This window comes from Balaenoptera physalus (genome assembly GCF_965194825.1).
Source record: "Balaenoptera physalus genome assembly, chromosome: 7".
Lineage (NCBI taxonomy): Eukaryota > Metazoa > Chordata > Mammalia > Artiodactyla > Balaenopteridae > Balaenoptera > Balaenoptera physalus.
The window spans coordinates 65,060,692-65,088,496 of record NC_138886.1 but is presented as its reverse complement, the minus strand read 5'-3'; the positions used below and the strand labels follow the sequence as shown (position 1 = coordinate 65,088,496).

Genomic DNA, 27,805 nt, shown 5'->3' with positions numbered 1-27,805 from the left:
CAAATGGCAAGATGTCACTCTTTTTTATAGATGAATAATATTCCATTTTATACACACACACACACACACACACACACACACACACACACACACACACGGACTTCCCTGGTGGTGCAGTGGTTAAGAATCTGCTTGCCAATGCGGGGGACACAGGTTCGAGCCCTGGTCCAGGAAGATCCCACCTGCTGCAGAGCAACTAAGCCCATGTGCCACAACTACTGAGCCTGCACTCTAGAGCCCACGAGCCACAACCACTGAGCCTGCGTGCCACAACTACTGAAGCCCGCATGCCTAGAGCCCGTGCTCCGCAACAAGAGAAGCCAATGCAATGAGAAGCCCACGCACTGCAACGAAGAGTAGCCCCTGCTCGCCGCAACTAGAGAAAGCCCGCACGCAGCAACAAAGACCTAACGCGGCCAAAAATAAAGAAATAAATTTTTTTAAAAAATAATATATATATACATATATATGTGTATATATATATTTGAAACATTTTCTTTATCCACTCATCTATTGATGGGACACTTAGATTTTAAAGAAATTTTGTGCCAATCACCCAGTGTGTTAGCATTAGGAGTACCTGATAAGGCAAATATCTGGCCTTAGTTTTTAGATAGTTTCATTCCTCTCTGCCTTGCTTTATAATGGACATATTTAGAAATTACATGGTTAAAAAAATTACTACATGATATGAGTAAAATCAGCTAAACAAATAATTGAAACAGTAAAACTGAACAGTAATACAAACCTGGAGTTGAACCAACTATAACTACCTATTTTGAGAAAATTCTCTTTCTTCCGTGAGATAATTTCCAATCTCTTTAATGTGAACACATAATTCAAAATATTTTGATCAAATAAAAGATAATAAATGTATGTTCTAGTAAGAGAAATGTGATAACTATAAATATACGTGAAAGAATATATTTAATGGATGAATGATTATCACGACACTAATATTCTCAAGTAAAATGTACATTTGGTTTTTAAAAATAAGTTTTGGAGATTATGAACAATTAGCACCCATTTAACAAATACTACTTTATATTCAGTATGTAATAGTACAACATAAATAAAAGCAATTACTACTTCAATTATCACTTTAAAATTACCTCAATTGCCATTAAAAATACAAATAAAACAGTCATAGATTGATTGCTTGTTATTTTAATCATAAACCACTGTTCCTTAGAGAACCTGAAAAAAATCATTTTTCCGAACGTTTATTCAACACACGGCTACTGAGGGCCTACTACGTGCCAATAAGCAACTCGACAGGTACAGGGACAAAGCATGGTCACTACTTTCAGCTCTCATGAAGCTTAAGGATTAATGAAGCGCAGGTAAGCGTGAAATAAATGTTTTAGCTCTAAAATATCTGTAACAGCGACATGTTATGGGAGAGGAAAGAAAGGAGTAATCATTTTCACCTAGCAAGGCTTTAAAAGGTTTCCTGACAGAACAGCATCAGAATTTAGCAAAAAGGGAAGGAAAATACACTGTTTATGCTTAACTGTCAATAAATTACAACTACTATTACAGTGCACAGAAACTTCTCAAATTCTATTTCATTTAATTATCTCAACAACCCTTTGGGACCAGCATTTCACAATGAGAAACCAAAGATGTACATGATAAATAACTCGCCCAAGGTCACATATCTTGTAAACGGAAGGGCCAAGAACGAATCCAGGTCTCTGTAACTCGATATTCTTTCCACTACATCTGGCTGCCTAAGCTGAGCTTTAAGAATGAGTAAGATTTAAATAAAGAAAAAGAAGAAAACAGAGAAGACAACAGACAGAAGAGACATAAACATATAATTCATGAATTATCCTACAGTAAAAAATAACTTCTGTCCTTGGAATATACGCAAATACATATGAAATACATATATTTATATATATACACACACATACTAATAAAATAAAAGATATAATGATACAATTGAAAAAGAAACTAAGATAATTCATGAATTACACTGATCAAAAATTCCATACTCAAATCTAATTGCTTAAGAGACTGTTCTATGACTGAGACCATAAGGAAACTACATTAAGATTTCCAAAATGCCTAATTTACAAATCCCTTAGTCACCAAACGCATTCATCAATTAACACTTTTGAGCAAATATAATTCATTAATTAAAATAAAATTAAGGCAACATACCAATAAGTACAACACTTCATTAAATTTCTACTTTAACACTCCTATACAATTCCACTGTATTTAAAAAAACCATCTGTTTTATTAATGTCCTTTTTAAGCACAAGAATGTTACAGTGATAAATGTTAAAACAAGTAGTTTCTAATATGAAATGAATCTAAAATAATCAAACTCTACTTTTAACATTATTTGAGAAGAAAATAAATTCTACCTCTGCATTGTGCTTGGTTGTTATTTCTAATTTTTCTTTCTTAGCCCGATGGAGTTTCTTTCTGAGATCAGCAGTAATATCCAAGTCTGTTTCATTTTTAACCATTTGTTTTATATCAGATGAGGCATTCTTCAACCTATAAAATGAGATCAAAATAAAATATAATTATTATTAAGTAAATTTCCAGCATTTCCCATATTTCTGATAACTTATTTTTCAAAAAAAAACAGGGGGGGAAAAAAAAAAACAGGGAACATGTTACAGTCCTTACCCTAAAGAAACTTACATGCCAGTAAAAGATATTGATTTCAAAAGCTAGATAGAAATGCAAAGCAGTATATGACTAGAAACAAACCACTGTCCACTGGGAAACCACCATATTGTCCAAGATAGGCAATAAAGGTTATCTGATCCTATCACAAGCTGGCAAGTTTTGGAGAAGACTGAGTTCTTTCCTTTTAACCTTTTTAAATAACATATTTTACTTATTGCAAATATAACACATATTACAAAAAGAGAAAGTATAAGAGAATACAGACTCATGCTTTTAAATGGCAGAATAAAGTTCTACTCTCTCCCCAAAAGTAAAATTAAAATTTTAACTAATTTAACAGCAAAGAGAATTTAGAGATATAAACTCACAAGTAGAATTAGTACCAGAGATAAGACAACAGCAATAAATACTGGAAGTTGGAACGCAGGTGGATAACTGGTAAGTGATTTATATAAGAGAGCTGCATTCAAAGCCAGCAGTAGGAAAAGCAACCTGATTTACACCAGAGTCCCAAAAAGCTTAGTTCACTGGCAACACCTTTCAAAATGGGGGTAAAAGCAGAGCAGAAAACAGGAGAATTGGTTGAAAGTCTGCCAAAGAAATAATAAGATCCTCAGATCCTCTACCCTATACACCACACAACTGGGTATTGATTTCTTCCCCACTCTGGCAGAACGCTAGGGGTTTATCCCCTGGAGAGGATAAAACAGAACGTCTCTGGATTGGAGACATCAGATACAAATCGGGTAAGTGTTCCATACCAAAAGCAAGAGACTCGAGTAAAAAGTTATATAATAAATTATATCCCTGGTCTTCTTTTTTTTTTTTAAACAGCTAGTTTTTTTTTGGTTTTTTGTTTTTAATTTATATATTTATTTATTTATTTATGGCTGTGTTGGGTCTTCGTTTCTGTGCAAGGGCTTTCTCTAGTTGCGGCAAGCGGGGCCCACTCTTCATCGCGGTGCGCGGGCCTCTCACTATCGCGGCCTCTCTTGTTGCGGAGCACAGGCTCCAGACGCGCAGGCTCAGTAATTGTGGCTCACGGGCCCAGTTGCTCCGCGGCATGTGGGATCTTCCCAGACCAGGGCTCGAACCCGTGTCCCCTGCATTGGCAGGCAGATTCTCAACCACTGCACCACCAGGGAAGCCCCTCCCTGGTCTTCTAATACTTATTGTCTAACAGAACAATGTCAGCCAAAGCAGAGACTAGAAGGATCCTCCCTGGAGAATCTAACCAGCAAGGTGAAAAAGACCTAAAGATGCCGATGTTAGGGGTTCTCCAGAAAAACAGCTTAACCAGATCACCCTACAGAGAATGCCTCATACACTGAGCTTCCAATCATCTTTTTAGGCCTCTACTTTTAAATATGAACAGAGAGCCAAGGATCACCAGAAGTTAAGCAGCATCTGATAAGAAAGACAGAGACTACAAGGGGCAGGGAAGAAGTCAAAGATGATGCAGGGAAAAGATAACTTTAAAAAAAGAGAAAGAAAAAACCCCTAATATTAAAATCCTCAGAAAAATAGGAGAGGATAAAAAAATCCATAAAACAAAAACTGGATGTAATTAAAAATGAAATATTCATAGAACATAAAAGAGCTCTTGGAAATCAAAAACACAAACTAAGAAATGAAAAACTAAATAAATAAATGTAAATTTAAAAATCTCCCAGATGCCTAAAAAAATTCCAAGAGAAAATAATTTCCAACTTAGAATTTTATGCTCAACAAGTACCATTCAAAGACAAGAGTATGAGAAAGGCTATTTCAGATCTACAAGACATCAAAACATTTATAAGGGGCTATTGGAAGACTTGTTTCACCAAAATAAGGACCCACGCTGAGAAAGAAATGGGATCCCAGAAGGAGGGTATTCTAGATAAGAAAACAGCAAAGGGATGTCTAAGATAGTGATGAAAGGAAGCACCCAGTGAAATTTGTGCAGCAAATCACTTAAAGGGCAATCTGTTCCAACTGTACTGGCCAATGCCTCCAGGAGCAATTTCTTTAAGATGAAAAGAGAAAATAACAGAATACATCAACTATGTGAACATATTGAGAGATTTATAAAACTTGGTGGGAGTATGAAGTTGAATTCGTAAGTTCATGGAAATTAAGCCAAGTAAACAACAAATAAGACAACTATTAATTAAATCCAAGAAAAACAAAATGTATACGAGAGAAAAAATTGTCACTAAATACTACTACATGGCTCAACTGGGAAATTTTGATAATTATATGATAATGCAAACATTGATTAATCTAACCAAGATTATATATCACTAAATGAAGAGAGAATAGAAAAGGGAGGCAAGTATGAATGAAAACTAAATTAAGAACTTCTATAGTGGAAAGTCAGTAGATAATGGCTAAACATGAAAAATCAAATAGCAATATAAAAAAAATTTTTGAAGAGATACGGATTTTAAAAAACCATCTCAGAGAATTGAAAATGATTCTTTCTAGGGATAAAGAAAGTTATTTGTCTCAAGGTAATAAGTACTGTTATTTTTCCTAACAGCAGTAAGTAAGCCTTTTAGAACAATTAGTCTTTAAATAACATGCATACGTAATTTTTTTAAAATAAGACTAAAATAAAACAACAGAGAATCAATGAAACCAAAATTTGATTCTTTAAATAGATGAATAAACTTGATAAACCTTTGGTTAGCTAGACAAAGAAAAAAGAGAAGAAACTCAAAGTATAAGCAAAGAATAAAAGAGGGAATGGCACTACTAACCTAGAAGGATTATAATGAATACCATGAACAACTTTATGCTAACAAATTAGACAATTTAAATCAAATGGAAAAATTCCTAAAAAGACAGTAGTTACTAAAACTAACTCAAAAAGAAAGAGAAAATCTGAATAGACCTATAACAGATAACAACATTGAATTAATAATTTAAAAAATCTAATCATAGAGAAAGTCCAAGTCCAGATTCTACCAAACTTTAAGGAAGAAATAATACCAGTCCTCACATTAGAGGAGGAGGAAACATTTCTCCAAATCATTATGAGTCCAGCATTACCTAATACCAAAATATGGCAGACATCTCAAGAAAGGAAGAGTACAGACCAATATCTTTCATGAATAGAGATACAAAAAATCCTCAACAAAACATTAGCAAACCAAATCCAGCAACATCTTGAAAGAATTAAATTACAACATGATTAATTGGGATTTATCCCCAAAATAGAAAATTGGTATAATGTCTGAAACTCAAGTGATGTAATATACCATTTTACTAAAACAAAGGATGAAAACTATATGATCATCTCAATAGATACAGAAAAAGTATTTGACAAAATCCAACACCCATTCATGATTTAAAAAAATAAAAAATAAAAAATAACTCTTAACAAACTAGGAATACAAGGAAATTTCATCAATCTGATAGAAGGGCCTCTATGAAAAACTGCCAAAAAGTAGCATCAAACTTAATGGTGAAACACTGAAAGCTTCCCCTAAGACTGGGAACAAAACAAAGATGTCTGCTAGTAATACTTCTATTCAAGACTGTATTGGAGGTTCTAGACAGTGCAATCAGGAAAAAAAAAAAAAAAGGAAAAGAAATAAAAGGCACATATACTGGAAGGGAAGAAGTAAAACTGTCTTTAATTGCAAAGAACATGATCCTGTAAGATTATCCAAAGAAATCCATTATGAAGCAAAAAGACTAGAACTAAAAAACAATTTCAGCAGGGTCACAGAATATAAGATCAATATGCAAAAACCAATCACATTTCTAAACACTAGCAATAAATAATCCAAAACTGAAATTTAAAAAATAATTCCACTTATAATAGCATCAAGTAAATAAAGTAGATTTAGGATTAAATTTAACAAAAAATGTGCAAGACTTCTACACTGAAAAGCATAAATTACTGTTGAACTAAATTGAAGACCTAAGTAAATGAAAAGACATTCCACATTCACATTCATGTATTTGAAGACTAGGATTTTAAGATGGCCACTTTCCCCAAATTGATCTACAGATTCAACATATTCCCTACCAAAATCCCAGCAGGCTTTTTTTTGCAGTAATTGACAAGCTGACCCTAAAAATTATATGAAAAAGCAAAGGACTCAGAAAAGCCAAAATAATCTTTAAGAAAAACTAATGGGAGGACTTGCACCTTCTAAATTCAAAACTTACCATAAAGCTACAGTAATCAAAACAGTAGAGAATTTGAATTAAGAATAAACATGTAAATCAGTGTACCAGAATTGAGACCACAGAAATAAAGTCATATATATACAGTCAATTAATTTTCAACAAAGGTGTCAAGACAATTCAATGGGGAAAAGATAATCTTATCAACAAACGGTGCTAAAACAACTGATCTCCACAGGCAAAAAGATAAATTTAGACCCTTTCCTCACACCATATACTACAAAGTAACTTAAAATGGAGCCTGGACCTAAATGTAAGAACTAAAATTATAAAAATTCTAGAAAAAAACTTAGGAGAAAAATCTTCATGACCTTAAGTTGGGCAAAATTTCTTCGATATGAAACCAAAAGCACAATCCATAAAGAAAAAGAATTGAACTTCCTAAAAATTAATAACTTTTATACTTCAAAAGACATTATTAAGAAAATGAAGTCAAGCCAACAAATGGGAAAAGATATTTGCAAATTATATATCTGATAAAGGATTTGTATCCAGAATACATAAAAAACTTTTTTTTTTAATAAATTTATTTTATTTTTTTTTTATTTTTGGCTGTGTTGGGTCTTCATTGCACACGGGCTTTTCTCTAGTTGTGGCGAGCGGGCGCTGCTCTTCGTTGCAGTGCGCGGGCTTCTCATTGCGGTGGCTTATCTTGTTGCGGAGCACGGGCTCTAGGCGCGTGGGCTTCAGTAGTTGTGGCACACGGGCTTAGTTGCTTCGTGGCATGTGGGATCTTCCCGGACCAGGGCTCGAACCCGTGTTCCCTGCATTGGCAGGAGGATTCTTAACCACTGTGCCACCAGGGAAGCCCCTAGAATATATAAAGAACTCTTGAAGCTCGATAACAAAAAGATGAATAACTCAATTTAAAATCAGGCCAAAGATCTGAATAGGCTTTTCACCAATGAAGATACACAAACGGCCAAGAAAAGCACATGCAAAGATGTTCAACATCATTGCTCACTAGGAAAACACAAAATAAAATCACAATGATATATTACTTTACTCTCACTGGAATGGCTATAATCAAAAAGTCAGAAAACAACAAGTGTTGGGGAGGATGTGGAAATGTATAAAACCGTTATACACTGCTGGTGGAAATGTAAAATGGTTCAGTCACTTTAGAATACAATTTGGCAGTTTCTTAAAAATTTTAACATAAATTTACTATATGATGAAGTAATGGTGCTCCTAAGAATCTACCCAAGAGATATAAAATATGTCTACACAAAGACTTGCACACAAGTGTTTATAGCAGCGTTATTCATAATAGGCAAAATGTGGAAACAACCCAAATGTCCATCAACTGGTGAATGGTTAACTAAAATGTATATATCCATAAAATGGAATAATATTCAGCAATAAGAAGAAACAAAGTACTGACACATGTTACAACATAATAAATCTGAAGAACATGCCCACTGAAAAGAAGCCAGATACAAATGTCCACATATTGTATGACCCCATTTATATGAATTGTTCAAAAAAGGCAAATCTATAGAAACAGAGCGTACATTCGTGGTAAATAGCAGAGTTTAAATAACTTCATTGGTCCAGATTCTAGAATTCTGAAGAGTAATTTAACCATTAAAAATTATGACAGATGTATATTAATTTGGCAAGATGTTCCCCCAAAATTGATAAAGCAAGATACTAAATAATGTAAAATATTATTCTAATTTTTTAAATATATATTTATATGTTCAAAAGAAAAGGTCTGGGCAAGTAAATACCAAACTACTGTCGGTAGTTAACTCTAAGTGGTAGGATTATAAGCAGTTTCATTGTTTTATTCATTTGTATTTTTTAAATTATTCTAAAAACACATGCATTATCTGCATTAAAATATACATATCAGGCTTCCCTGGTGGCGCAGTGGTTGAGAATCTGCCTGCCAATGCAGGAGACACGGGTTCGAGCCCTGGTCTGGGAAGATCCCACATGCCGCGGAGCAACTGGGCCCGTGAGCCACAATTACTGAGCCTGCACGTCTGGAGCCTGTGCTCCGCAACAAGAGAGGCCGCGATAGTGAGAGGCCCACGCTCCGCAATGAAGAGTGGCCCCCGCTTGCCACAACTAGAGAAAGCCCTCGCACAGAAACGAAGACCCAACACAGCGATAAATAAATAAAATAAATTTAAAAAAAATATATATATATATACATCTGCACATATATAAGATAGGATATCAGAGTAAGAAGGAACCTTAAAACACTCTCTTTAGCAGTTTTTGAACCATCTTCCTCACCATAGTGGTGGAGAACCAGCTGATGAGACCTCACTCTTAACCCTTTAAACATCTGATAAAAGAAAAAATTCTTTTTAAGATAAAATTTTAGTAAAGAAAAATATTAATATTTTACTCATTTATTCTCTGCCTTGCTCCAGAAAGGATTTAAGGTAGCTCCTAAAGACAGGTGGGAAACGTTTACATAGCAAATCCTATTTATAAAGCAAAGTACATGTTAGTCATGGTACTTACCCCACCCACACATCCTTGCTGAAAAGGTGCTCAAGATCAGTTCTTTTCAAACTAAATGTGAGCAAGGACTATCCCCACCCAACTCCCATTGCTTCTGTAAAATATATTTAAAAGGGATAACTGAAAAAGAAAATGTAAAAACAGATAAAATTCAACTCTAAGTGTTTTATTATTAGAGTCAACAAACAGAAAATTACTCTGTTATATGATTATAAAAGTTTCTAAACACTTGCTTTCAATTTCTGTACTTATTTCTTCGTAAACCACACTTTGAGTTGCACTCTCCAAAATGGCTCCGCTTCGTATTATGGACTCAGAGTTTTTATATTATTCACATGAGATATGAATAAACCAAAGGTAGGCACCTCACCCAAAGGCATATATCAATGGTACAAAAAAGATTGAGCAACAGCAATTCTTAGAATGTAAACTCCAAGAAAAGGAGCAGTTAGCAACAGGAGCTAAAACTAACAGAACGCTTAAGTAGGTAGAGTGATGAATCAGAGTTGGGGCAATGAGGAAATAAGAGGAAACACAGCAACACAGATTGTGGCAAGCCAAGTAAGAATGAATAAGCAGACGAAAAGATTTAGAGAAGTGGAAAAGAATAAGCAAGTCTCTAGGGACTGGAGAAAGTACAGACACCGACTTTCGTACCCTGAGTTAACAAAGGAGCATGAAGAGCCACACAGTCTCCAGACCCAGTTCTGGTTTCTGTGAGGCATCATTCCTGCTCCTCCAGTCCCATGAAACTTCCACTCCCCTTACCATCCCGGGAGAATTCTTACAATCAGCCTCTCCAACCACTTATTTCTCCCTGCTCCCTGCAACCAAAAGCATTCCTCAACTAGAAGAAGAGACTGGAGGCTTACCTTTGGATATCACCAGAGGCATTATTTGAAGTGTCCAAACTCATGATGAGTCTTCCAACTCTTTTAAAATACCCCACTGTTGCTTAATGATATACTTCGTTATTAATGATTAAAACTGTCCAAGATGTCTGTGGCTTACAGGTTACACAGGCTGAAGTCTGTTAGAATAGTAAACAATATAACAGTAGTTATTTATATGAGTCCTGAGACTAGGGGTGATTTTTCTTTTGTTCTTTGACTTGTCTGTATATTTAAGATTATTCTTTAAAAAACATGTAAATACTTGTATTTTTTTTTTTTTAAATACTTGTATTTTTAAAAGCCACAGTGTTTGGGGACTTCCCTGGTGGTCCAGTGGGTACGACTCTGTGCTCCCAGTGCAGGGGGCCCAGGTTCAATCCCTGGTCGGGGAACTAGATCCCACATGCATGCCACAACTAAGAGTTCACATGCCACAACAAAAGGATTCCACGTGCCACAATGAAGACCCCGCATGCCACAACTAAGACCTGACACAGCCTAAATAAACATTTTTTTTTAAGTTTACAAAAATAAAAGCCACAGTGTTTTATTTTTTAAATAAGATTAGAAACAGGGGGCTTCCCTGGTGGCGCAGTGGTTGGGAATCTGCCTGCCAATGCAGGGGACACGGGTTCGAGCCCTGGTCTGGGAAGATCCCACATGCCGCGGAGCAACTGGGCCCGTGAGCCACAACTACTGAGCCTGCGCGTCTGGAGCCTGTGCTCTGCAACAAGAGAGGCAGCGACAGTGAGAGGCCCGCGCGCCGCAATGAAGAGTGGCCCCCGCTCGCCACAACTAGAGAAAGCCCTCGCACGGAAACGAAGACCCAACACAGCCAAAAATAAATAAATAAATAAATTTAAAATTTAAAAAAAAAAAAAGCAAACAACATTTTCAAAAAAAAAAAAAAAGATTAGAAACAAAAATGACAAAACATTAGAAAGAAATTCCTTCTTATAAGAACAAGCTAATACTATAAGATTATTTTAATTTCTCAAATAAAAAGTAATAAAATAGTGACTAATTGTTCTTAAACTGGAAGAGGAATAGGTAGTTCCTATCTCTAGGGCACAGAATTCAGTATGAAAGAAAATGCAGTCCAGGGATGTTTTGGGGTCCCAAAAGACTTTTTCATAAATGAAATATTTTTAATGCAATGTTACAGTCAAAGAGGCCAAGGCACTGCCACATAAAAGATCTTACAATAATTTTCAAAGGCCTTCTCCCAAGGGATTGAAGAGGAAAAAGGAAAGAAGAGAGTATGTGTCACTTACCCTGGCCTTCTCTCCAGAACACTCTTCTACCAGAGATACTCCAAATTATACAGAGTCAACAATTGTAAGTTACTTTACTACAGTATGAAGGAATCTCTGGGTAAACATCTCAACCAGAGAGATAACAATAACTAACTAACTCCAAGTAGACACAAATATGAAGATCTCACAAGTGTCTCTTGGTATCCCCAGTAGAAGTCCGATATCCTAAGAAAGACCATGAGATTTGGTCTCAGAGAGATCTGAGCTAGGATTCCAATAAGCATCTTACAAGTATGTGGTCATGGGCAAGTCACTTAAACTCTCTGAGCTTGTTTCCTCAACCATAAGGAGATAACTATATCAAGCTCATATATTTGATATTTAAGTAATATACACAGCACATATACAGTACACAGTCACTGTCAGTTTCTATTACTGTAACACAAACCCTCTGCAATCTCTGATAAAGGAAAGGAGTAGGTGACACTTGGGGTGATTTGGTCTGGTTAAAGATGTAATAAAAGAATTGTTTAGTGGGAATTCCCTAATGGTCCAGTGGTTAGGACTTGGAGCTCTCACTGCCAGGGGCCTGGGTTCAATCCCCGGTGGGGGACTAAGATCTTGCAAGTCATGTGGCGCAACCAAAAAAATAAATAAATAAAAATTAAACGGGCCCATTGAGAGGCCAGGACACTGAGTGATAAATGACCCACCAAGGCACACCATTATGAAAAAAACCAGAATTGTTTAGTAAAATTGTAGGTATACAGGGATAGCTAGAAGATGCCCCCCCCCAAAAAAAATCTAAACTGATCTGTCCCTGCTCCCAATAAACAACCCTGAGAGAGATCACTGAAAGAAAAGAGACTCAAATAAGCCAACTGAGATGTAGACTCAAAACACAGTACTGAGAACTGACTAATGGCTCCTACAGCCAAACACTAAGGGATCTTCAAAACAGTCAGTGATTCACACAGCTGATGCAGAATAGTTTGACCTAGGACAAAGACGACAGAACTTTCACCAAGATGGGGGGAAAAAAAATCCCATTTCTCCAGGGACCTAAATACGAAGTTTGGGAATAGTGGTAGACAAGCTAACACCACTATCATTAATCTATTGAGCACCTAGTAAAATGCCAAGCACTGTGTTTGGTACTTTATTTATACATAGAACTATAGAACTCCAACCCTTACAACACTGCAATGTAAAGATTATCCTTTTCAACAGAGAAAACTAAGAGATTAGAAGTAATTTGTCAAAAGACACATAGTTACAGAACCAAAATTCCAACTCACTACTATCTATCTATCTAACTCTAAAGCCCAAGCTCTTTCTACAAGGTCATTGTTGATACAGTTAAACTATAAATTACCTTACCTGAGGTTCATTATCCTCATTTCAATTACAGAAACTCATCTAATTCAGAAAGGCTTAAATGACTTGCCTAAGGCCAGTCAGCTACTAAGTAGGGGACACCAAGGACTCAATCAAGCTCTTCTGATACTGAGTCCCAAAATCTTTTCATCTTACCACCATGTCCCCAAAGCTCAGACTCCAGAGGAACTGCCTTCAGAATGGAAGTAAAAGAGTTAGAAGGGACTGTTCCATACTTAAGAGTAATGTACAAGGCTCAAAAGTATATATAAAATGTCTCTATTTTTGTGAAAAGGATGAAATACACACACGTATGCATATGTGTCACAACAGGCACAAACAGAACCTCTCTTTACCTCACAGGAAAAGAATTTATATACTTAGGGCCTTAATAATGTCTGCGCTTTTTGTTTTGGTTTGATCTTGGGCAGAGAAGTGTGGGAAGAGGTAGTTTACCAAATTTTAACATAGCTGTTTCAATAAAGCTAAATTGAAGGCAACCACCATTTTTCAGTGTATTATTTTGCTATGTAACATCTTCACATCTGAATGGTCTTCTAGAGAGAAAATCGTCTTCTATAGCTCAGGTGCAAGTTTCATTAACTTCCAGATCACTGATACAGATAACGTAGTAGGTAGATGGTCCCCATGATCTCTGTCCCCTGGTGTTTCTCTCTTGTATAATACCCTCCCCTTTACTGCGGGCAGAACCTGTGACTTGCTTCTGACCAACAGGATATGGCAAAGGTGACAGGCTGCACTCCCATGATTATACTATGTTATATAAGACTCTGTCCTAGCAGAGTGAAGTGACAGACAACCTCTAGCTGATCGTGAAGAAGCACACTGTCACGCTGTGAACTGCCTACGGAGAGGGCCACATGGCAGGGAACTGCAGGCAGCCTCCAACCCACAGGCAGTAAAAAGCCGGATCCCTCGGTCATACAGATGCCAACAGGAAATACATTCTGCCAACAACCTGGATGAACTGGGTAGCAGATTCTTTCCAGTCAAGCCTCCAGATGAGAACACAGCCAGCAGCACCTTGACAGCAACTTAGTGAAACTCTGAACAGAGGGCACACCTAAGCGGTGCCCAGATTCCTGACCTACAGAGACTGAGAAATAATAAATGAGGGCTGTTTGAAGCCACTAACTTTTTGGTAACTTGTTACACAACAAAAGAAAACTAATATGTATAAGAAGCTTGAAAATGTTTTTGCAGGGTTAAATAGAAAAAAAAAAGAGTGACATGTAAACTGCAAAATGGGTTCTTACACCAGCCCTGCCTGTGTGTGTCTTTTATAAAGTCTCTTTGTTTTTCTATAGTTTAATTTCCTAATTAATTTACATAACAGAGTTTATAAAAATCCTATCTAAGGTAACTAGATAGAGAAAAATGGGCAATATTTACAAAAAAAAAATAATTACAAAATACAAATGAATAAGGGCAAACCACGAACAGCCACAAAACCTGCACGGAGTGGAGGTATCTACAGAGAAGAAAGCAGAGGAAAATAACAAGTATGCATCTGAAAGGACCCCCAAAGGGTCAACAGACAGTTAATGGAAAGCACTGTAGTACAACCTGAGAGCAGCAGCTGAAACTGGCACATGAAACAGGCGTATGGTAAGAGAGTCCTGAAAGGGTTGGTACAGTCCAGCCTCACAGACCTTCATAACTGACCTGTCAAGTTACTTCCTGGACAGGGGCCCACACTAATGAGAATCAGTAGAGGCTGGAATCAAAACTGAGCAGGGTAGGGGCAATGAAGACAAAGTAAAGAGATGGCCCAGACCAAACTGTAGGAGGAAATAGGACAAGGAAATCTCAAAACCGAGCCACCATAGTTTTTAACACTCACAATAAACAAAAGACAGGGTTCTGTGAAGTTAGAAAAGCTTTCCTGAACCTTGCTCAAAGTTCAGGTAAACTAACCTTTCATAAAAATAAGCAACAGAAAAGTAGGGTGGTCAAATCCCATACAAACATAAGGAAATAGAGAGTAAGGAACAGAATGGACTCCTATAAATGAAAGAATGACAGAAAGACATGCCCACAAAACAGATGAAAATCATAACTTAGTATTTCAAAATGAGCTACAAGACATTAACAAAATGGTATAAGGCATGAAAGAATAGGAATCAGAATTAGAGACTGAATAAGGCACTTAAATACTGAACTGACTTCTCTTAAATAAATAAATAAATATATAAATATCAGAAAAATTAAAATAAATTAAAATAAAATTTTAAAAAACCTCAGAAATAAGGTGAAAAAGATCAGAAAGAATTAGAAATTAAAAATCATTTCTGCAAGGAAGATTAAATTAGAGGGAACAAGAGTAAATACACATGTTCAAAAAAATGCCTTTAAGGACGTATAAAACGAAAAAGAAGTACAATTTTTAAATAAAAATTTAAGAAAGAGATCAAAATGATTCAAGAGAAAGTGAAAAAATACTGAAAATACCCAAAGAATAACCAACATGCGGACAACAGGAGTCCCTGAATAAGAAGATCAAAGCAAGGGGAACAGAACAAACACTAAAAACTGTAATTCAAGAAAACTGTCCTGAAATACAAAAAGATTTTAATCCACACTTTCAACAAACAAACTGCATATTTGAGAATACTAAGCCAGCACAACCAACAACAAGACACATTCTAAGCTAATTACTGGACTTTAACAAAAACTTGTACACAAATGTTTACAGCACCATTGTTCGTAAACAGCCAAAAAGTGAAAACAACCCAAATATCCATCAATTGGCCCATATATAAACAAAATATGAAATATTATTCAACGATAAAAAGAAATGAAGTACCGATACATGCCACAACATGGATGAACGTTGAAAACATTATGCTAAGTGAAAGAAGCCAGATGCAAAAGGCCACATATTGTATAACTTCATTTATGTGAAATTTCCAGAATAGGTAAATCTATAGAAACAGAAAACAGATTTGTGGTTATCAGAGGGTAGAGAGAGGGGGAATTGGGTCTGACTTCTAGCAGGTTATGAGGATTCTTTTGGCGGGGGGGCGGGGGGCGGTGATGGAAATGTTCTGGAATTAGATAATGGTGATTGCTGTACAGCTTAGTGAATATATTGAAAACCATCAAATTGTGTACTTTAAAATGGTGAATTTTATGTTATGTGAATTATATCCCAATTTTTTAAATTCATCATCATAAAAAATATATGCTGTCTATAGCCTCCTTTGGCAAACTCTTATTTTCTTCCTCTCTCTGATATCAGCTCTTGATGACACTAGGGTTCAAGGGCCTACCTGTATTTTAGGAAAACTAAATCAACAAAGGGCCAATTGTAGGTCTGTGGTTGAATTTAAACTATGATGGGACTTCTATGCTATTGAATATAGCAGAGATGTAGCAAAATCTCCCTTTTCTTTCACAAGAACGGAAAGAGGAAATGATGAGGAAGCTAAAGTAGCTAGGTACAGTAATGAAAATATCAGTGGAATATTTTCATTTAGCTAAGCCAAAGAAATGCAGGGTCCCCACATAAATACATGTTCCTAGCTTTACTTGAAACTTCCCTATGAAATGTTACAAGTTAAGATAAACAATAATTTGACTAATCTATATGTATAATTAAAAATTTCTTATGATATGCAATCAATGAGAGCCTTTCTCTTCAGCCTCAATATCTGTGTAACTCTTTAAATAATGCTTTCCATTTGAAAATATTCAATTCATCATTATCTATGAACAAATTGATACCCCAAAGCCACTCCCTGCTGTCATCATTCCTACTGTGGCAAACAACCCTTCTCCAGGTATCATGCTCAAGACTCAACAGATTATCTCATTTCACGCTACACGAACCCCAAGGGAAGATACCATTAATATCCCCATTTTATACCAGGGGGAAACTGGGGCTTAAAGATAATTCAGTCACTTGTCCCAAGTCACATCTCTAGTAAGTGACAAAGTCAGGATTCAAAGCCCCATCAATCCACCTAGAATGAGAAATCCCTGACTCCAGAGCTCTGCTGTGTGCCTTGCTATTGACCTTCAAGACATGGCTCACCCCATGACTTCCCGTGCTTGTCAGGGAAGCACTCTGCTCGATACTGCAGATATCTTAAACACAGATCATTCTTTCACACTTCCAAACTAACTACAAGTCAGGGTCTTCTTAATGAGAGATGACTCAGACTTCCAGTGGATTTCTCAATCTGGATGGAATTTCCACAGGGCTGGGTGAAAACCAGGGCATCCTTTGGGCAGTGATGGATAACAGCAAAGCTTAAATCAGCTTTTTATGTTAATGTGTTAATATCTTAATCTTCTCCTGGTAGTGAAGTTGGACTATTCTCACCATTCCCACTGAAAATAGATGAGGGGATGTTATGTATATCATTCTTCAATAAGAAGTTTTTAGAAATAGGTAATAGGGCAACTGAAGCCAAGAGATCAATGGTCTGGACATCCCGAGAGTAAGTAAGACAATTCTGCTTTAGATTTCAGAGTCACCACTGGTACTAAGTTTTCCTACCTCACATTTGAGTCCTTCTGTTGGTCATCCAGAATATACTCATCTCTCTCAATGTGTCTGCACAGATCAGGGGAAAAGGGAGGGGCAGGGAGGATGAAAAGATAAAAGCTATTATTGAGCACTTCCTACACGCCAGACACTACATTAAGCATACCTGATCTCAGTGAATCTTCCCAATAACCCCAGAGATTATTATGCACATTTCACAGATGAGAACACTGAGGCTTGGAGAGGTTGAGTAACTTGTGTAAAGATAAACAGTGGGAGGGTTAGAATTCAAGCTCATATTCTGGCTGACTCCTAAATCCATCCTCTTTCATAACACAGTGCTGTCTTCAACAGTAACCACAACTGTGTTGTGGGTGTCTATCAGCAAACTTATACATTTCACCTTTAAAAAAGATGTTTGGTTCTTTCATGAAAACAAGACCAAGACAAATGGGCTGAGGCAGTCAGTATTTTAGAATTAAATGGGACTTTAGAGACCAAGTCCATCCTCCTTATCTGACAGATAAGGCATCTTAATGCCCAGGGAGCTTAGGTGATTTGCCTGAGGTCACACAGCTAATAAAAACCTCCACCAGACTAATACAGAAAGCTCCAGACTAAAATTACTGCCTTCATCTTTCCTTTTAGAAGGTTGCACTGCCTTTGTTTCCTCTTCATTTCATGGGAAACCAAGTGCATTTCCGACTCTAGGCTTTTGTTGTTATTAGGCACTAATTGTTCAATAAAACAAGTGACAAAAAATGCTAGGTTCTTTTCGCCAAGATTATGAAAACAACTATAAAACATCGATGTGTAATGTCTTCAAAAGAGTCGGACACCTAATGAAATTGCTTCTCAAGTAAACTTACGCAGTTATCATTGGAGATCTGCTTAAAACGAAAAAAATAGTGTATTTGCCTAGGATAAATATCACATGGAATAAATAAAGAACAGTCAAAAGTAGGCTCCACTTCTGCAGAAATTGCACAGCCCGGGAAAAACTCACAGCCCTCTCTTCTGTCTCCTAAGAGTCCTGGTGTAGAAGCTACAGAAGACAGCCTAGCATAAACTCTTTCTTTCGTTTACCGAGCATTTATAGAATGTCTAGGGCGTGGCTGGCATTTTTATTAAAAAGGGATGAAAAAGACCTGGTCCTTGTCCTCGAAGGACTTACTGATTCTTGAGAGGGAAAGAGCCCAGCAGTCCGGAGTTGTAAACCTAAGAAGCTCCAAGTCCAGGCCCTCTGGGTCCTGCCCTCTGGTCCCTACCCAGTCGTCTGGGTACTGAGACACCGGTCTTTGGCTAGGATGCTCCAGGAAGATCTTCCTCCAGGTGGGCGCAGAAGCCCGGCCCATGGGGCTGGAGGTGTGTCCCCAGAGACGACACGAACTGCCACAGAACAGCCTCAAACTAACTTGGGGTCCCCATAACCCTCACTGCAGCCCCCTATACCTTTCCTCTCAACACCTCCCCGCCCAAATCTTTCTCCTCCAAAACCCCACACCCGGTGGTTACCTCAGGGGTCTCCCGTGATCCAGACTGCACACCCAAGACCCCTGGGGCAGCTTCGGGTCTCAAAGGCAGAAAGAGGCCCAGGCCGACCGCGGGGTCAGAGCAAAAACTGTTGGAATACGACGGACTCTAAGACCCAGGTAGGGGAAACAAAGAGCACAGGGGGGAACAAGAGGGAGACCAGCCCCAGCGAGACGGTGTTTACAACTGCCACTTCCGGAGACTCGACTTCCCTCGCAGACCTCCGCAGACTTTCGCTGGCCCCGGCCCCGCCCGGGCCCGGGGAGCCCCTTTCCTCCCGCCTCCGGCAGCCGGCAGCTCCAGGATACGCACTCGGAGAACGCCGGGCTCCGATTGGAAGATCCGGGCCCGCGAAGCTGCGCGGCTTCGCTGGAAGGCGACCGGCGCATGCGCTGTTGCTGGGGAGCGGCGCGCTCGCGACCGCGCGCGGTCCCGCGCCTAGTGGGGGCCCCACCTTCTCCCCCCGCCTGAGGACCCCTCGGCCCACGTTCCAGTGTGGTGGTCTCAGTGTGCGGTGCCCGGGTCACCGTCCCAGAATCCCCAGAGAGACGACTGAAAAGGCAGGTTTCTAAGCTCTAGCTCCTTTTCCCCGCCTACTGAATAAAAATCTTAAGAGGTCGGATCCCAGATGCTGTATTTTTAAGCTGGCTCCCCTGCTGGTCCGTAGGGTCAGTACACCCGCGGGGTCCGTGGTCTGGTGCCAGAACCGGGGAAAATTCTCTGGGCTCGCTTCTGCACCAGTGGTTGGTTTCCCGCTGTTTAGACCGCTCGCCGCCTGCCGGACGCTTCTAGTCCCCTCCTCCCATCCCCATTGTATCCCAGCTGGTGGTTGTAAACGGGGACGGAAAATGCGGGCCAGCTCGCTGGTGCTGCTGCAGCGCCTTTCGTTATAAATATTACGTAACGAGGTACCTCGCGAAAAAGTCCTCAGAGCCTTAGCAAGTGCTCCAGCTCCCTTTCCTACCCTCCTCCTCTTCCCCACCCCCGACACACACACATACACACACGCACCCCACACAGGCTTTCCTCGTTGATAATTTATACTTTGGTTTCTTCTGGTAGCCGCTGCTGCCTCAGGGAGATTGGAAAACCAAATCCTCTTTTGTTCCTTGGCTTTTGAAAGCCTGTTCCCCAAAGAACAATGCAAATTGGCGGGATTTTGACTCAGGATTTCATCTTCAGCACCACCACCTCCTCCTCCCGAAAAGGTGTTTAATACAAAAAGAACCTTTTATGCTAAATAGTGCCTCGTGGCTTGTAATCAACCTGAAACCAGGTGTAGCGGCCGTCTTTTCCCTGTCTCCCTGAGATTAAAACCTCCTTGATTCCTGTGACATTGAAACTCTGAAACTTTAATTGGCTTGAGTTTAGTCATTTAGATTAGGAAAGGAGGCACATCCTGCTTCCTAACAGTTTAGCCAGAAAGAGGATAATTTCTTCAAAGAAAAGAGTTTATGGAAAGGAGAAAAGAGCCCACTCTAACATTTAGAAACGAAATGGACAATTACAACAGACTAATGATATTAGGGCTTTTTTTACTTTACAAGTTTTAAATAATATAAATTTTTTATTTGTGTTTTAGCAAAATCACAAAATTGAATATTGTACAGCAAGAAATGCCAAATGTACTATACTGCACACTTTTTTAAAATGAAAAAAATGGATGCAACATGAAGACTTGCAATCTTCATGTATTTGTTCATTCAGCATTTATTGAATACAGACTATATACCCAGCCCAGAACTAGATGGTAGAAATGCAGGATATATGATATAGGTACAGTGGGATTCAGAAAAGGGAAGTATAATACCAACCCTGAACAACCAGAAAGGCTTTATAGAGAACTTTGAGTTCAGTTTGGGAAGGTAGTCATAGATTCACCAAGTTAAAAGGAATTGGAAGACATGGAAGCTGCAAACAGGACAGGAAACAGCAAGAGGCATTTGGAAAACTGAACAAAGCTCTGTGTGCGGTCTTGGGGTAGTGGATGTGGGGAGTAAGATGTCAGGCTGGAGAAGCAGAACCCAGATCACAGAGGGCCGTCTAGGTCATACGTAGTTTACCAAGCAACAGAGCTAAATGAAGGATGTTGAGCAGAAAAGTTTTAATAATTAAACAATAAATCAGACTGTTATCAAATACTTGGAGGTTTTCTGTGTTTTTCTAGTAGTTACAAGGTCAATTCTTTGTTGTCTCTTGTTTGCCTAACATGCTACTACTTAGGAAAGCTGTACAGAAAGATGCTGTCTAGCCCACTTTTCTTTTAGCCTCGAGTCACAATTCTCATCTCATTCTTTCTCTTGAGATACTATTCGATCCATCACCCCCACTCTTCCAAAACAGCTTTCACAGTCAATAATGACCTCATTACCAAATCCCAGGCTCCTTGGGTTCGCTGACACTTTGATCACCCTCAGATTTCTCTCCAGCATAGGTGAGACTCAGGGTTTAGGCAGCTCTCTGACCTTTTTGCTGCTGCTCAGGAAACCATTATCACCTTGCCCCTTAAGGGTATACTTTCTCAGTTTTGCCCTCAACCTTCACCATTTACCATAGTACCTTTCTTGGTGATGTCATCCATTCCTGCAAGTGTGAACTCTGGGTCCGCAACTTTCAATTCTTTATGTCCACCTCACATACCATAATATCATAAGCTGAGCTCTGACCTTGACTTTTTAACTCTCATTTGAACAGTGTCATTTTAATGTCTGTCAGTATTGAGTTCAATATATCTAAAACTTAATGATCTTTCTCAGCTTCTCACTGGAGCCCCACAAACTGCTCTACCTATTTATAAAACTTATAATCTCAGACAACCGAACAAAAAAAACTTAGAGAATCTTTCTTCTCTCTCAGGCTCTCAATTCCTTCATCTGAGAATTACTAAATCCTACTTACTTTGTCTCCTGTGGTCTTTCTATGCCTCCCACTAATCATCTTCATTTATTTGTTTCCTTATTGTTTCATATCCAGACACCTGTAATCAGGACCTTTGCTGTGGCTGACGCAAGTCACCCACCTCCTCCTTCTGTGCAAATTCTCAACATTTTTACAAGTTGACAACTAACATCTAGGGCATTTTTAAACCGGGAAGTATGAGAGGAGAAGATCAAAAAATAGAAAAAAATCAAAAGCAGGCCTAAGGGCACATATGCACCTTTCTGGCACTAAGGGAGTGTTAGGAGCTGATTGTGTACATGTGAGCCACAGGGTTTTTTAACACCAGATGAGCCACATCCTTTTGACCCTAGTAACCTCTCCCAGAAGGTTCAAACACCAGGTGCTTGATTATTACTCTGCTTTGGTATCAATTGTTAGAACTGCGAGCCCTGCCATAATTGTTGCTGTTGGTGGCTCTGGTTCTTTGCTCCTTCAATCCCCATACTGTGTGCTATAACGGAAATGATCCTTCTGAAGCATAACTCTGATTACGTTACCCTTCATTAATTCTTTTAATGGCTCCTCAGTCCTTACTGGATAAAACCCATACTTTTCCTCCATCCATCAAGGGCCCTTATTCTTGTCCCTACCTGCCTTTCCAGCCTTACCTTCTCTTATCTCACAATAAATCTTCCCTCTCATTCACATCAGCAACAGAAAACACAAATAAATGTAATAAGAGGTAGATATGGACTTATATTAAAAGTTTTAAGATATATAGGCTAATATAAAAGATAACATTATTTATTAAACATATGTGCCAAGCACTATGCTAAGTGGTTTCACATGTATTCTAATTTTTTTCAAAAAAGCATACGTCTTTATCCTTTGTTCCAATAATAAATACATGGTCACTTAAGTCAGGGCAATTTTAAAAGTAAAATTCTCCCCCAAGTCCTACCTTCCCAGTCTAGATTTTAAAACTGTTAGGAATGTATTATATTTCTAATATAACATTTTGATGCATAAATAAATACGTTTTAAAGAAGGCACATTTATTCATTTATTTCTATATTTACGCACGTGTGCATACACACAATAGTAGCAGACACTGCTTTTCCATTTCCTACACCATCCTTGCTGAAAACCTTAATTTGTTTGCAGCAGTAATAGGTAGAACTTAAGGAGATCAATGGTCTGATCTATCCTATTTTCCTCCTGCTCGCTACTGGCTCTCCAAAGCTCCCTGGTAGCTAGGGTTGGCTGTGTTACCAGTTCTGAACAATGAAATGTAAGGGCACGCCTACGGAGGTGAGAATAAAAAGAGCCTTGATGCTCCATGACACTCCTTAGTTTCTGATCCATTCCTGGACTTCCTTCTGACCAAAACAATTAATGGTCTTAGAATTCAAGTCTGTGCTAGTCATGTTTTCTGTTACTTGAAGCCAGTGGTGTGCTGATTTCCTTGATGTATACTAAATACTGCCACTGTGGCTAATTTCAAGCAACCAACATGCAGTCTCTTGACTGCAGAGTTCAGAAGAAATATGTACATTTGGCTCTCAAGAGTCCTGTGGGAGCCAGCTCCAGCACATCACTGCTATTGATAGGTAGGTAGGTAGGTAGGTAGATAGATTTTTTTTTTTAACTTAACAATACAGCTTTAATACATTTCTATGTTAATATGAAAAAATATACCTTTTTATGGATTACCTTTATTGTAATCCATTTTATGAATGCCCATAATTTATCCCATCATTTAGGTTGTTTCTGCTTTGTTTCTTTACTTAAAAAATAAAAATAAAACACTGTCTCCAAAGGTATACTTTGGATATTTGTCTTTTTTTTTGGCCGCGCCGTGTGGCATGTGGGGTCTTAGTTCCCCAACCAGGGATCACACCCACGCCCCCTGCAGTGGAAGCATGGAGTCTTAACCACTGGACCGCCAGGGAAGTCCCACATATTTGTCTTTTTAAAGTCATAGTATAAATACCTAGAATAGGAATTGATGGATAAAAGGATAAGCATTGAAAACCAAAACCGATATAACTACCTTTCCCTATGTTAAATACAGTAAGTCCCTTACATACGAACCTTTGAACCTTCAAGTTTCAAACTTTAAAAGATGCAAACGTGCATCTGGTTCCAACAAGGAACCAGAACCTGTGCCATCAATGTCAGGTGTGAGTGAAACTGCAGCTTGCCCTCCATCTCCTATTGCTGACGATCCTTCAGCTCTACCATCTCCCACCTCCTCTCCCTCCTCCAGTCAGTAACTCTTCTTGCCTGTTCACTCGATGCCAGCCCTTGTATGCCAGCTGTTGTACTGTACGACTGTACTTTTCAAGGTACTGTACTGTATGATTAAAAATGTTTTCTTTATTTTTTGTGTTTTTTTATGTATTATTTGTGTGAAAAGTATTATGAACCTATTACAGTACAGTACTATATAGCTGATTGTGTTAGTTGGGTACCTAGGCTAACTTTGTTGAACTTACAAATTGGGCTTACGAATGCGCTCTTGGAATGGAACTCATTCATGTGTAGGGGACTTACTATAATAGTGGGACTAGACATACTTTCCTGTACTTTTGTTAGACAATTCTGGGACCAAACAAAAATAACGTTGTTGCTTGCTCCAGTTGACACATTTTCCTGGAAGATAAGGCTGTGAACTTACTAAACAGATTGCTTATGAAGGCTAACAGTTTATTTACCAAGAAATTATTCAAAACCATTGCCTTGCTGTGCCCACCAATCTAAGGCTGTTGTATCATAAACTCTGCCTGATCCCAAACATTTCCCTGACTTGCTTCTCTCCCTAAAAATATTCAGCCCAAGCCCTAAAACCCTATAAATAACTGGGCCTAATTTTTCATTTTGAGTCACTACTAAGGCTCAGTCAAGGTAGTGTTCTTCCTTACTACAGTAAATCTAATAAACTTAACAGTTTTTATGATGAGCTTTTAAGGAGTCAACATTTGATAGCTGTACTTTAATTTTTTATACATAGTACCAGGTTACTTTTCAGAAAGAGTATCAATTTAAAGAAATATCAACATTGTATGAGAGTATCTACTTCTTTCTGCCCTTGCCAGCAGTAGATATTTTTGCGGTATTGAAACGTTTCCAATCTGATAAGCAAAAAGTGATATGCCATTGTTCTAATGTTCTTTTAATTTGCATTTATCTGATTACTCAAGAAGTTTAGTAACATCCAGAAATGCCACTTTTATCTTATGTAACTAGATGCATTAAATCACTAATACACCACTACTGCCATCAGAATTTAGAAAGTTTGTACCAAGTCTAAGAATTTAATTCATAACCTTATAATGAATAATTATAAAGCTGTAGCCAAGTCATCGTAGATAAGGTAGCATCCTTTAAAGAAATATAAATTTAAATTAAATATTTAATTTAAACATTGAGCCTATTTATTATTATTCCTGGACAATCTAAAAAGCACAATTTGAAAGTAGAAGTGTTAAGGAGTGGGAGTGAGGGCAATAATGAAAGAAAGGAACCAAAATCAGTTTGTATAACAATGTGAAGTTAATTATTCCAATATGACTAGTGGTGTTCTTGCAAATTATGGGCAATAGGAATGTGTTTTTCTTCTGCTTGTAAATTTAAACTAGCATTCTCCAATATTTATCCTTAAGTGATATGAATGATATCTATTTCTAGTCCCATATTTACTCACTCAGTAGACTTCCAAAAAAAATAAAGAAGCTATGTGCATTTCTCTCTAGTGGGAAGGTCTGAAAGAGGTCCAGATTTCTTAACCTGCGTGGGACTGCTAGACGGGATTTAATCTCCCAAAGTTCACCCTAGATTTGCCTGTTGAAGTTGTGAGTTTTTGTTCTAGGTGAAATAACTCATATCTAGAGAACTGTACTTGTGGGGAGGAAAATGTCTCCTACAGCGAGACTATCCTCCTTGGTTAGAAGTTAGGATTTCCCAAAAGGAAAAAGGAAGCACTCTGGCCTCAATCTGAAGACTGAGGAGAGAAGAACTGAGGGAGTACATAGTGGACCTCTAAGTTTATAACTTAGTGGGCATCTTTGTCTCCAGCTTTGTAAAAAGGCACATTGAATGTATAGTCTTAAATGTTATAACTCTCACTAGAGAACAGCTTTATAGTTGGAGTTGTAGATGGAAGGAAGGTCCAATTTATGAAGGGAAGCTAGGCCTACCCCCATATTACCCTCTTCTTGCCTTCTGTAGAAGCCCTTGTAGAGATGTCCGCATTGATGAAGGAGGAAAGTGCAGTTAATGAGTTCCAGGTTGTGAGCAACTCAAAGGAACACAGAAGCGTTGAGGGGCTCACTGGCAGAGAAGCAGTGGCCAACTCAGAAGCAACTGTGAGACAAACCCCTCCCCTTTTAAAAAAATATACTTGAGAAGGATGACTCTTTAAGAGGACTGAAAGTTTGGGAGCTATCTATCTATACATATACTTATAGATAGATATGCTTATAGATAGATATACAGATATGTATACACACATATATCTATATGTCTGCATTTTCTATTCTGATCAATGTGTCTATCTGTCTATGTCCCAATATCACCATGTTTTAATTATTATACCTTTGTAGTACATTTTTAACTTCTAGGCCATCTCATTTTTCAAAATTTTCTATGCATTTAATTAATTAAGATTTGTTAACAAATATTTACTGAACGCTTACTATTTGCTAGATGTTGTAGGTTATGAAAATATAAAAGCAAACAATACACACAAAAATCTCTGCTTTCATGGAGCTTACATTTTAGTGAGGGGACACAGGGGAAACCAACATAATCCCAATCAATGAGTTACACCCTCATGAGACCAAGCATGCTTTCTTGTCCCTATGTTGAATAATACTGACACCAAGCAAAAATAATCTATTTGCTCCAGAAAATACCTATTCCTGGAAGATAATGCTGTGAACTAAAAAGTTTATTTATCAAGACCAAAAGCTTTCTCATTAAGACTTGCCTCAAGACCTTCCTCCACACTCTGCCCAACAATTCAACCATCCCAAGGCATTCCTCGCTAGCAAAACCCTTTAAAACCTCCCTAAAGAAGAGCCTTCCCTAATTTCCTCATTGTGAGTTACTTTGGAGGTGAGTTTAGGTAAGATAAGAAGGAAAGCTAGACACTCAGAGCTTTTAGCATGAGTTCAAAAGTATTTTTTTTAAATGTTTTATATGTAAATATACAAGTTTACTTATAATTTTTAAAAGTCTGTGAAATATTACTGATAAATAGATGATTCTTTGGATATATTAGTTGTAACACCTTTAGCTTAAAACTTTGTCTTCTCTCTGACCTTCTCACAATAAAAGTGTTAGCTAAATATATATGTATTGCATATTTTTTTAATACATGCCTTGGGTTTAGTTTCTCATGATTTAAACCTTTTAAATTTCTACTTTAATTCTATGGTCCCAGTAAATTATTATTTCCATGGATGGTTTAAGATTACAAACATAAGGGAATTCCCTGGGGGTCCAGTGGTTAGGACTGTGCACTTTCGCTACTGTGGGCCCCGGGGGTAGGTCCCTGGTCTGGGAACTAGGATCCTGCAGGCTGCGCCATGCAGCCAAAAAAGAAAAAAGATTACAAACATAAAACTGTATTTGGCTAAATGAAATTGCAGTAATTTCTTTTTCTTTTTCTTTTTTTGTTTTGGCTGTGCTGGGTCTTTGTTGCTGCGCACAGGCTTTCTCTAGTTGCAGTGAGTGTGGGCTACTCTTCGTTGTGGTGCACGGGCTTCTCATTGCGGTGGCTTCTCTTGTTGTACAGCATGGGCTGTAGGCACACAGGCTTCAGTAGTTGCAGCATGCGGGCCCCAGAGCACGCAGGCTTCCGTAGTTGCAGTGCGTGGGCTCATTAGTTGCAACACGTGGGCTCTAGCATGCATAGGCTTTAGTAGTTGTGGTGCACGGGCTCAGTAGTTGTGGCTCGGGGGCTCTCAAGCGCAGGCTCAGTAGTTGCGGCACACAGGCTTAGCTGCTCTGTGGCATGTGGGATCTTCCCAGACCAG

The 27,805-nt window shown here is 38.2% G+C and overlaps 2 protein-coding genes across 28 annotated transcripts in view; one reads left to right on the top strand and one right to left on the bottom strand.

The window, feature by feature from the left end:
- The window catches only part of CCDC171 (coiled-coil domain containing 171), a 378,190-nt gene that overhangs the window by 343,668 nt on the left and 6,717 nt on the right, over positions 1–27,805 (bottom strand). For 8 of the 20 annotated variants that reach the window (XR_014265395.1, XM_082467921.1, XM_082467927.1 and 5 more), the window contains exons 1-2: positions 19,197–19,291; positions 2,379–2,514 (exon numbers count right to left, since the gene is read on the bottom strand). Coding sequence is in view for 18 of the 20 variants with exons in the window: in XM_082467921.1 (XP_082324047.1) it covers positions 2,379–2,514; positions 19,197–19,273 (213 nt within the window). In the remaining 2 variants the exon portion in view is untranslated. Of the gene's footprint in view, positions 1–2,378; positions 2,515–10,184; positions 10,343–17,363; positions 17,421–18,619; positions 18,664–18,866; positions 19,292–19,895; positions 23,375–27,805 lie in introns of those variants that run through there. The other 12 variants (XM_082467922.1, XM_082467923.1, XM_082467932.1 and 9 more) reach the window with 9 other exon arrangements.
- PSIP1 (PC4 and SRSF1 interacting protein 1) overlaps positions 19,356–27,805 on the top strand; it is a 73,171-nt gene continuing 64,721 nt past the window's right edge. For all 8 annotated transcript variants that reach the window (XM_082467964.1, XM_082467961.1, XM_082467965.1 and 5 more), the window contains exon 1: positions 19,356–19,448. The gene's annotated coding sequence lies outside the window, so the exon portion shown is untranslated. The remainder of the gene's footprint in view (positions 19,449–27,805) is intronic.